At 31.7% G+C, this 13,084-nt stretch overlaps 1 protein-coding gene across 2 annotated transcripts in view; it reads right to left on the bottom strand.

The window, feature by feature from the left end:
* Positions 1 to 1,893: 1,893 nt before the first annotated feature.
* Positions 1,894 to 13,084, bottom strand: part of POF1B (POF1B actin binding protein) — a 72,352-nt gene continuing 61,161 nt past the window's right edge. The window contains exons 16-17 of one of the 2 annotated variants that reach the window (XM_014563343.2): positions 5,423 to 5,537; positions 1,894 to 3,977 (exon numbers count right to left, since the gene is read on the bottom strand). In XM_014563343.2, the coding sequence (XP_014418829.1) occupies positions 3,972 to 3,977; positions 5,423 to 5,537 (121 nt within the window). In that variant the 3' untranslated portion in view covers positions 1,894 to 3,971. Of the gene's footprint in view, positions 3,978 to 5,383; positions 5,538 to 13,084 lie in introns of those variants that run through there. The other variant, XM_006189536.3, reaches the window with a different exon arrangement.

The following is a 13,084-nucleotide window of genomic DNA, read 5'->3' on the forward strand; positions in this document are numbered from 1 at the left end:
TGGAGAGGAAAATATTTAGAATTATTACTCAGGTAGAGCTCTCAAGTTCAACTCATGTCATACAGAACCACCAGTTTGAACCTTAAACTTACCTTAAAGATAAGTATGAAAGATACATGATAACTTTTATTGCGTAAAATTTTCAACCATATACAAGAATAGAATATAATGAACCCCTATATAGCCATCATTCAGCTTCAACAATCATTACTTCATGGCCAATTGTTTCATTTATACTCTTCCTCACTCCTACCTTCACCCACCGACCCCTCATTGGTTCATTTTGAAACCCTCTTCTCTCACCGGTTTAATTTGAAGTAAATCCCACACATATTTCTAAGAAATTTTGAAGAAAAATAGAGCACCGCTCTTAATCTTATATATGCTTACTTCCGGGGGGTGGGGGGAGACACTTCCCATGAAGGCAGAGGAACTAAAGAATCTTCTTGTTTAGATCTTTCTATTTCTCTTTATTGTCAGAATCAATTAAAAAAAAAGGCTATAATTGGGATTCTATAAAACAAGGCTTTTTGGACTAATGAGGCTTCATTTAGAGAAAATACAAAACTAGATTAAAATCCTAAAATATCATTTGATTAGAAAATCTTTTCAACTTTGTTCAGTTCTACCCTGTCTTACCAAAAGAATTAGCTTGTAAATTTAATACTGGTTAACAAAACTTTCTTGGAACCTTGGATCCTTGAGAGGAACTGGCTATTATTGGCAATCTAGAGGCCCTGCAGAAGAAATTGTACAGTTTGTAGGGTCAAGGCTGTAGCACTAGATATCTCAAACTAAAAATGTTTTCATCTGCCTTGTTCGTTTCTATGCCTCTTTCTTTGAGCATTATGCAAGAAACTTCCAAAGGGAAATCTCCATTTTAAAACCATGACCAATTGGCAATACTGGAACTATTTAATCCATAATGTAAGTCCAAGTAAGCCTCCCATCTGACTCGAAAAGCCTATTAGCCTAGATCCCAGCCTACCCATCATAACACAGCTGGCTCATCAGACCCCTGTAGGGAACTACTTCAAAAAGCTTATATATTCTCCCATTTTAAGAAATTGGTCTGATCTGTTATATCTTGGCACACTTTGGCAAGGAGTGTTCAACACTGATTGTGTTAGCAAACCAGCTATTAAAGTATTATATTGCAAAGTCTATCCCTTGACAAAGGATCTCTGGAACATAAACTTTAATAACAAATGGGATGGGAAACCAAACATAAAGACCCTGGAACTTAAGATCTCATCTATAAGAGACCAATCCAAGAAGATTACCAAGACTGCCTGGCTATCATCTAATTATGTCATAGAACAATTCCAGTGTTCCTTTGTAGACTCGAGAGGTATGACTTATTTTGTCACTAAATATTAATGGTTTTATAAGACAAATGTAATTGTTTATTATACTTTTTATTTTTGTAAATGTGTTTATCCTTATCCTACTTATCCTAGAGTGAGCATGAAATACTTTGTACTTTTCATTGGACAAAAAAGTACTATAGAAATTCAATAAATTTAGTAAAGTTGTGTGGTAGGGGAGAGAGACCTTATAGGGAAATCTTTTCACAGCTTATTTGCTTTCAAGGGAATTAAGTCTACATATTATCTTTGTAGATTACAATAACGGGAAAGAAGTGAGAATGGCTTTTTGTTAAAGTGATCTAAATTGGGTGGTAAGATGCAATTTTTAAGCTATGTTTTGTTCCTTTTGTACTGCTTGTGTAAAGACAAGGTATTACAGTTAAAGCACCATTACAGAGATAAGAAGAATGCTTTATGGCATCTAGTTCTGAAGTTAGTGAGTTATGGAACTTAGAAGACTAGGTTTATAAGCTAAGAAATTCCTATTTAAAGCAGAAAGCTGAATGAACCAGAGGTCCAACGATTTTAAAGTGTTGTCACTAGCAGTCCACATCAGGAATTTTTATTTTTAGAGTGGTGCTTGTTAGCTGTAACATAAACATTCACAGGATAATAACTTTCTGACAAAAATATACAACCAAGCTAAAAATCCATCCTGTAGATTTCTTACTAGGACTTCCACAAAGACCATACAGATACACATTTTATTTAAACACTTAAACAAATTACTTTGCATGTCATTACACAGTCTCCATTTTATTTGACATCTGAAGCAAAATATGCTGGAACAGAAATTAGATCAACAGGTATTCCTCACCTGACAGTATCTTTGCAATTTTCAGAGAAAAGCTGTGTGAAAGTTGTGAGAGAAAAAAAATCACTATTTCTATTAATCAAAAATTGGAAAAGAAATACATTTAACTTTGCTAAGTATAATAAGCACCTTGTTATGACCCCCATTTACTCACATTGAAGTGAGCCAATGAAGTGCTGACTTCTTAAATGTCCCAAATTTTAGACACTGTTATTTTTATTTAAGAGAATTTTTTTTGAAAAATTTACACTTATTCTAATTTTCAGTTATGGTGGCAGTTTTCTGTCAGGCTACTAAAAACTTCCACTTATATTATATGTAATGGGTAGATAACGTGGTATAATTTTGTTACAGTTACATATATGAGTAGCTAACAGAGGAGAAACTAGCCTGTTGTTCCTACACCAAGGAAAAAATATAAGGACTGTATAGTTCATGAAGAATATTAACATTTTCTATCACAAAGTATCAGGATAATAAAATAGAGCTTTTCACTTCATATCAAGACTTACTAGAATATTTATATGAGTATAAAAAGCATATTTCTCTTCATTTATGGTTTCATTTTGTATAGTGCCTCATATGTTCCTATCTTAACAGTTTCTTAGTATAATGAGTAATTATTAGAATGTAGTTATAAAGAATGACAGAATTCTATATAGATATTTGCAGAGATGTTTCAGTGCAAAACCTTGCTCACATATAACCCGAATTTATTTGTTACCTTAATCTATACATTGTCAAATGCAAACATTTAAATTTTTGCTAATTCTTAACTTTTACCAGAGGGTTTGAAATTAAGAAATTTCATTCTTATCTACTAATGTATTTAGAAAATATGTTAGTTCACTCTGTAAGGTCATTAGAGCCCAATTAATCAACCAACTTCTAAGTACATTAATATACTGTACTAGATAATCTCTTTCTCCCAAGTATCCCAAGTAGAATACAGATATCAAGTATTTGTTGTTGCTATTTTCATTCCCTAAGCCTTTACGCAGTATTTCAATATTATGTTTTGTATACCGCTATAAAAAAGCCCACTTGCCTTCCTCCGAAGACTACAATATAGTTATATGTTTTTAAAGAAGTGGGTGGGCTCATTTGGGGATGTTATGCTTCAAAAGAACAGATTTGCCAAGCCACTGATACGTACTTAGAATCATAATAGTATAATGTGCAATTTAGCAGATTTAGTTATTTAAAAAATATTATCCCACTTCCCTGATAAATGAAATTAACCACCACCTTTGATTTAGTTATATCTCCCAGAGGTATTAAATAGCATATAATAAATCGTATCTTCTAATCACAAGATTTAATGTAAAAAAATCAAATATAGACTGTATATACCATGCACTAGTTAAACTGATTTTTTTTAATTCAATAGTGTTACTTTTTGTTGTTGTTAAAAAACAGTATTTACTCTTGTAGGTGAATTGCACATTCAAAATCAGAGAAAATCTTCTAATGGAATAACCTGTAAAATCTCTACCCTAACAAATTAATCCAGTGTTTAGGAAGCACCCTATTGAAAACTAATGTAAAACTAAGTCCTACAGTGTCTGTAATTAAAGTTTAAACAAGTGGTGTGTTGCTACATTGAATACAAAAATGAGGCTACAGGCCTCATTAATGGCTGGAGAAACTGTCTTCTGTATAACTAATTAATTCCATTAGATTGCTGAGTAGTAGCATGGTTCAAAATATTGACTGGCCTCTAGTTATGGAAAAATAACAAAGTACTAATGCAGACACAACAATATTCCTTTGAGTTGGAGATTCATTCATGGCTAGAAAAGAAAAAAAAAGTTAGTTTAGAACTGGCTTACAATTAAGACATTGTTATTGTACGCGGCTATAAAAATGATTTAAATCAATATGAATAATACCAAAGGAAATGCATGGCACTGTTTTGGCACTCTTTTATATGTATACTTAATGAAACAATGGTTTGTCTGACTTAGTCAAGATATATGTTTCAAATGACTTTAAGCACAAGGGAGGGAGAATTGAGTAGATTTACTCCTTGGTGTCATATTTAGAGGTTAAATATGTCCAGACATCTCTATTAATAAATACAGCTCTATCATCTGTGAACTTACTTAAATATATTTTGAACTTACTGCCAGTATCTAGTCCCTTCAGATATCAAGTTTGATGTTCACTGCAGTACATTTTTAATGAAGAGTGAAGTAATGACTATTATTCTGTAGACACTTTATTTGTCAGGTCTTCACATTGATACCACCTCTGAGGCAAATGTGGTTAGTAGCGGCAATTGCGTCTCAGTATTAAATTTCAGCATCAAATAATCTCTAAGTGAAAAATTTTAAATCCTATGCTGACTTTCTGCTCATCTGGTTCTTGGGCCACCAAGTACCCTGTATCAGTTAAAAATTAGTAATAAGTAATTCTTAACTAATTAATGATCTAAGAAACACAATATATTTCAAAGCTCAAATTATTTTTATTTGGGAGTTACTAAATGTTGGTTGCTTTCACTGATAATAGATAATCATATTATACAAGATTGATGGCTTGATTGTAGTTAGGAAGGGTTTCAGAGCTAAAAACATTTTTACAGTGAGTTATTTAACAGATGTTTAATTTTATTAACTACATCTGCAGTAATTTATTATTTATACTTCTGCAGTATTTTATTAACTGTAAATCTGCAGTTTTAATATTTCTTCAAAAGGTTCTGGAGAATAATTGACTGACATATTTATCTATTGCTCATCACAATATACTTAAGCCTTATTTTAAGACTTTTATTGAAGTATAATAAATGTAGAAAAAATATACATATAGGTGTACAACTAAATGAATTTTCCCAAACTGAACACACACATATATAACCATCACTCAGGTCAAGAAACAGCATATTGTTAGTACCCCAGTATTCCTCCTTTTGTTTCCTTCCAAATAGTACCCACCTTCAAGCAGAGCCTCTTCCTGACTTTAATAACCAAAGATTAGTTTTACCTGCTTTTAGTACCTAAGAAGTTTTTAACATAACAAAACAAAGGCTGTCATTTTCATAGTGTTAAAGTCAGATTCTATATGGCTTTAGAGGCAGCTAAATATCCTACAATGTGCAGGACAGTCCCTCACAACAAATTATCCAGCTCAAAATGTTAATTATTGCTGAGGCTGAGAAACTGCTAACACAACCCAATGGCCGTGGAATTTTTTCCCCTAATTATATACTCTAGAAATGCCCAAGTGAACTTACACAAGTCCATTTGTCTTCTGTTTTCTCAATCACAATAGTCTGTGTGTCACTACCTGGTGGTATATATTCGTAGTCATCATACAGGAGGCCTAGGATTGGATATTGTGTTCTATACCTATACAGAAAAAAAAAGTTAGTTTACAAGCTGCACAAGAAAATAACTTTCACTACATTTTAGTCACTTCTAGTTTGATACTCCTTATCAAATTAATTTGGCTCTGAATGACTTTGAAGTCTTTCTAAAAAGAAAATCTCTCAGTTTACAGATTTACTACTATTTTCAAGAGAGTAAGAAGGAAGTACTTCTGCTTCTGGCAATGATGGACCACTGGCAGAATAAGACAGTGATCCCAGAGAAGGGAAACAAATGACATGAACCCTACAAATGCTTAGCTCACTGCCTGGAGTCAGAATTTGTGGGACAGAATACCAGACAGGAGAGAGTTACATATATTGAGAGAGGTCAGGAGATCTGTGGAGAATTCCTTACAAGTTTTTGGGTGAATACTGATCAGTGTAAGCATGCGAAAAAGGTACTGAGGCTGGGGAAAGAACCACTGAAAAGAAGCAGTCTTGAAATTCCTGGAGCTCACATAGTGAAGAGAATAGTTTGTGTTTCACTAACCAGAGTGGAAAGATCTCCTAATACTAGAGGGCATCAGGCAGACACTACAAAAGCTATTGCCTTAGTAGTGAGATGACCTAGCCTTAGACTGCAGGTTGTTCTAACAGTTCAAAAGAAAAGCTTAAAAATATCAAACTATTTCCAAGTAACTAACCTCATCTCTAAAGACAGCTCCAAAATTGTTAGAGTGATTATCAAAAAACCCCAGAGCTCAAGTATGTAAAATCATAATATATGGCACACAATAAAAAATTAGTAGGTATAGAATGAAGCAGGAATATATGAGTAATAATGTAGAAAAAATAAATTAGTAGGAACATACCAAGAAATGAGATAAAAAGAAATAAGCAGGGATGCATCTATTAGAAATATAAAATATATACATAAAATGTATAATCAATAGAGGAAAGCATGAACACAGTGAGAACAATGGAGGATACAAAAATCTACATTGGATTTCTGAAGATGAAAATTATGTTGTATGGGATTAACAGATTAGGCACTATAGAAGAAAATACTACTAAATTTGAAGACATCAAGAGAAACTATCCAAACTCAAACATGAGAGAAAAAAGACTGAAAAATACATACAGAGTACAAGTCAGCTATGTAAAATATCAGATGCCCTTATATATGTATAATTGAAGTCCTATGAGATTCGCAGGAGACAAAAAATAATTGAAGAAGTAATGACCTAATTGTTTCCAAATTTGATGAAAATTATAAAGACAGAGATCCAAGAAGTTCAGTGAACCTCAAGAAAAAGAATGATGAAGGGAAACACAGAGAGGCCCATCATTATCAAATTGCTGAAAACCAGTGATAATCTTAGTCAGAGAAAACAAAGCATTACTCAGAGGAATAATCATAACACAACATAATTATATATCATAATCATATCAGCCAACTTCTTATCAGATACAGTGAAAGTCAGAAGAGTGGAATGACATCTTTAAAGTACTGAAAGAAAAAATATCATATCAACTTAACTATTCTATACACAGCAAAAATAACTTTGAATAATAAAGTCTAAATAAAAACTGTTTTCAGACATAAAAAAACAAAAGAAATCTTCACCAGCATAGCAGCATGACAAGAAATGTTAAGGAAAGTACATCAGACAGAGGGAAAATGGTATCAGATGGAAATTTCGATCTCAGCAGAAGAATGAATAGCACCAGAAATGATACATATGTGGGTAAGTTTAAAACATTATTTTTCTTATTTTAATATTTCTTTAGAAAATAATTGACTATTGAAAACAAAATTAGCATTGTGTTTGTAAAACTAAATATAGATGACAAAAATAGCAAGAAGATTATGAAGGAGAAATGGAAGAATACTATCATGAAGTTTGTATATTACATGTGATGAAGTATAACATTAAAGATAGACTGTGATAAGACTGAAAAAAGAATGCTTTAAACCTTATAAGATTTTAAAAAAGAACGCTTTAAGCCTTATAGCAATCATAAAAAAGAAAAACACCTAATAAGCCAATAAAATAGATAAAATGCAATAATCAAATAATGATTAATCCAAAAGAAAAGAGTAAAAAGGGGAATCAAAAACAAATAGCAAAATAGTAAATTTAAACTAAACAATATAGATAATCATATTAAATATAAATGGCCTAAATGTTCCAATTAAAAGGTAAATATTGTTACATTGGATAAAAGCACAATACCTGGTTATATATGCTGTTTAAAAAAAACTTTAAAGATAAACAAATTAATAGATTAAACTACAAGTAAAAAAAGGAAATATATATTATGAAATCTGTAACCAAAAGGAAGCTGGAGTAATTCTAATAATATCAGATGAAGTTGCCTTCAGAACAGGAAGCACTAGTAGAGATAAAATGATTGTTTAGTAATAATAAAGGTGTCAATCAACAAGAGGTAACAATCTTTCATGTTTATTCATCAATACAACATAACAATCTTAAATGTTCATGCACCTCCTAGCAGAAATTCAAAATATTTAAAGCAAACACTGATAGAAATGGAAGGAGAAATAAGCAAATCCACAATTACAGTTGGAGATTTTGGCATGCTTTCCCAGATAATTGATATTAGAAGTATACAGAAAATTAGTAAAGATATAGAAGATGTAAACAACACTATTAACCAAATTGACAAGGCAATATACAGATTCAATGCAATCCTTATTAAGTTACCAACAACATTTTTCACAGAGCTGGAACAAAAAATGTTAAAATTTGTATGGAAACACAAAAGACCTTGAAAAGCCAAAACAGTCTTGAAAAAGAAGAACAGAGCTGGGGGGGAATCATGCTCCCTAACTTCAGGCTATACGACAAAGCTACAGTAATCAAAACAGTGTGGTATTGGCACCAAAACAGACACAGAGATCAATGGAAGAAGATAGAAAGTCCAGAAATAAACCCACACACTTATGGTCAATTAATCTATGACAAAAGAAGCAAGAATATATAATGGAGAAAAGACAGTCTCTTTAGTAAGTGATGCCAGGAAAACTGGACAGCTACCTGTAAAAGACTGAAATTAGAACATTCTCTAACACCATATACAAAAATAAACTCAAAATGGATTAAAGACTTAAATGTAAGATCAGATACTATAAAACTCCTAGAAGAAAACATGGGCAGAACACTCTTCAACATAAATCACAGCAATATATTTTTCAACCAGCTCCTGGGGTAATGGATATAAAAGCAGAAATAAACAAATGGGATTTAATTAAACTTAAAAGCTTTTGCACAGCTAAGGATACCATCAACAAAACAGAAAGACAAACTACAGAATGGGAGAAAATATTTGCAAATAATGCAACTGACAAGGGACTAATTTCCAAAATATACAAACAGCACATACACCTTAATATAAAAAAAAAAATGCAACCCAATCAAAAAATAAGCAGAAGACCTAAATAGACATCTCTCCAAAGAAGACAGACACATGAAAAGATGTTCAACATCACTACTTGTTAGAGAAATGCAAATGAAAACTACAATCAAAACTCACACCAGCCAGAATGGCCATCATTAAAAAGTCCACAAACAATAATTGCTGGAAAGAGTATGGAGAAAAAGGAACCCTCTTATACTGTTGGTGGGAATGTAAATTGGTGCAGCCACTATGGAGGACAGTATGGACGTTCCTTAAAAACTAAAAATAGACTTACCCTATGATCCAGCAATCCCACTCCTGGGCATATGCCCAGAGAAAAATATAGTTCAAAAAGACACATGCACCCCAATGTTCATAGCAGCACTATTTACAATAGCCAAGACATAGAAACAACCCAAATGTCCATAAATAGATGACTAGGTAAAGAAGATGTGGTGTACACACACACACACACACACACACACACACACACAATGGAATACCACTTAGGCATGAAAAGGAATAAAATAATGTCATTTGCAACAACATGGATGGACCTGGAGATTGTCATTCTAAGTGTAGTAAGCCAGAAAAAGAAAAATGCCATATGATATCACTTACATGTGTAATCTTAAAAAAAAAAAGGACACAAATGAACTACTTATTATTTATAACTTAGGTGACTGATTTCTTGAATATGTGTAAGCACATTTGACTGTCCTTTATGATTGGATTACCACATTCTGTTGATTATTCTTTTGTGGTTGGCTTTATTTCTTTGATAATTATGTAAGTTTAAAAAGCTAAAGCTCTAATCTGTTCTTAGAAACAATGAACAGTACATATATGTAAATTAAAAAATATGTTCAGTATATTCTATATATGTATTTACATGCAATATATTGTATATGTGCAGTCAAATTGTATCAATTTTACCTAACACTGAAAAATGAAAAAAATTAAAAATAAGAATTTTAAAATGACATTTATAAAACACTCCAACTATCAACAACAGAATGCATATTCTTTTCAAGAGCACAATGAATATTTACCAAGAGAGTCCGTATTCTGGACCACAAAACAATTCTCAATAAATTTAAAATGATTATATCAATGCAAAACATGTTCTTTGACCATGATGGAAGTAAATTAGGAATCAATAACAAAAAGATATCTGGAAATTTCCCAAAGATTTAGAAACTAAAGAACACAATTCCAAATAACCATGGATCAAAGAATAAGTGAAATGAGAAAGTAGAAAATATTTTGAACTGAATACAAATGTAAACACATCTTATCAAAATTAGGGAATGCAACTAAAACAATGGTTAAGTAGAAATTTATAGCATTAAAACTCATAAATGGTTTACAATAAATGGCCTTCATTTCCAGGGTAGAAAATAGAAAAGAAAAGGAAAATTAAGTGGAAAGTAAACACAAGAAAGAAATAAAGATAAGAAAAGAAACCAATGAAATAGAAAATAGGAAAATAATAGAGGAAAATCTATTAAAACAAAACTGGTTCTTAAAGAATATCACTAAAATTGATAGAGTTCTAACTGGACTAGTTAGCAAAAGAAGAGAGAGCACATTTAATTTACTGGTACCAAGAAAGTGAAGACATCACCTTGTACTTGTGTTAGAATGGCTATTATCAAAAAGACAAGAAATAGCAAGTGTTGACAAAGATGTGGCAAAAAGGGAATCCTTGTGCACTGTTGGTAGGAATGCAAACTGGTGCAGCCACTATGGAAAACAGTATGGAGGTTCCTCAAAAAGTTAAGAATAGAACTACCATATGATCCAATGATTTCACTTCTGGGTATTTGTCAGAAGGAAATGAAAACACTGACTCTAAAAGATATCTGCACCCCCATGTTCATTGTGGCATTATTTACAGTAGTCAATACATGGAAACAATGAGTGTTCATCAGTGTTGGAATGGATAAATAAAACATTACACACACACACACACACAGAGGAATATTATTTGGCCATAAAAATGAAGGAAATCCTACCATTTGCAACAGCATGGGTGGACCTGGAGGGCATTATACAAAGTCAGACAAAGACAAATACCATATTATCTCACTCATAAGTATAAACTAAAAAAAATGAACTCATAGATAAGAGAACATATTGGTGGTTACCAGAGGTGGGGGGTGGGGAGTGAGCAAAATGGGTGAAATTGGTCATAAGGTATAATTTTCCAGTTACAAAACAAATTTTAAGTCCTAGGAATATAATGCACAGTATGGTGACTATAATTAATAATACTGTATTGTATATTTGAAAGTTGCTAAAAGATTAGATCTAAAAGTTCTTATTAGAAGAAAAATTTATAACTGTGGATGGTGATGGGTATTAACTAGACTTACTGCAGTGATCATTTAGCAATACACACATAATGAATCATTATGTTGCATACCCGAAACTAACATAATGTAATGTCAGTTATATCTCAATTAAATTTTTTAAAGAAGAGATCCTTCGTCTTAAAAGCATAATAAAAAAAGCCTTTGTCTTGAAAGCATAATAAAGGAATATTATGACAATTTTATGCCAAAAAACTCAACAACTTAGGTGAAATTCCCTGAGAAATACAAACTACAAGACAGGAACAACCACTGTTGCCACTTCTATTTCACACTGTACTGGAGCTTCTAGAGCAATTAGGCAAGAAAAATAAATAAAATGCATCCAGATTGGAAATAAAGTCAAACTATCTCTATTTACAAATGACATGATATTGTACATAGAAATTTTTAAGGAATCCAATAAAACCATTAGAACTAGTAAATGAGTTCAATAAGATTAAAGGGTACAAAGTAAATATACAAAAATAAATTTTAAACCTATATACTTGCAATGAACAATCTGAAAATGAAATTAAGAAAAAATTCAATTTACAATAGCACTGAAATATATAATACTTAGAAATTAATTTAACAAAAGTAGTGTAAGACCTGTGCAATGACAAATACAAAGTATTGTTTTAAGAGATTAAAGAGGATCTAAATGGAAAAGAATCCCATACTCATGGACCAGAAGACTTAATTTTGTTTACATGGCAGTAATACCTAAAGTGTCCTACATATTCAAAAGAACAGTTTAAAGACTCACACTACTGATTTCAAAACGTAACTATGATGCTATAGTAATTAAGACAGTGTGGTACTAGCATAAAGACAGACAAATAGATCAATGGAGGAAAATTGGGAGTCTACAGATTTACCCTTGTTTTATGATAGTTTGATTATGGGCCAAGTCAATTTAATGGCGGAAATAATACATTCCACAAGTGATTCTGACACAACTAGATATCCTCATGCACAAGAATGAACTTGGATCCCTAATTTATACCATGTAAAAAATTACCTCAAAGTGAATCATAGATCTAAATGTAATAGATAAAACTATAAAACTTATAAGAAAATATGGATGTAAATATTCATGACCTTGGATTAGGCAATGGTTTCTTACATATGATACTAAACACATAAGTAAGAAAAGAAAAAATAGATGAACTGGACTTTCTCAAAACAAAAAACTTGTGCTGCAAATAATACTACCAAAATAGTGAAAAGACAACCCATGGAATGGAAGAAAATATTAGCAAATCATATCTCTGATAAGGGACTTATATCCAGAATATATAAATATCTCTTGCAATTCCACGAAAAAAAATCCAATTTAAAAATGAAAAAAGAATTTAAATAGTCATTTCTTCAAAGAAGATATACAAATGGCTAATAAGCACATGAAAGAATACTAAGCAACATTAATTATGAGAGAAATGAGATAATACTTCCCACCCCTTAGGATGGCTATAATCTAAGAGATGGACAATAACAAATGTTGAGGAGGATAGAAAGAAATTGGAATCCTCTTACACTGCTGGTGGGAATGTAAAATGGTGCAGCTGCCTTGGAAACGTTTACCGGTTCTTCAGAAAGTTAAACAGAGTTACCATGTGCTCAGCAATTTTACTCCTAGGTATATACTTAAAAGAAATGAACACATATGTCCACACAAATTTGTACGCAGATATTTATAACAGCATTGTTCATAATAGCCAAAAATTGAATATAGCCGAAATGTCCATTAATTGATGAATGGATAAATAAAATGTTGTACATCCATAAAATGGAATATTATTTGGTA

This window comes from Camelus ferus, chromosome X (genome assembly GCF_009834535.1).
Source record: "Camelus ferus isolate YT-003-E chromosome X, BCGSAC_Cfer_1.0, whole genome shotgun sequence".
NCBI lineage: Eukaryota > Metazoa > Chordata > Mammalia > Artiodactyla > Camelidae > Camelus > Camelus ferus.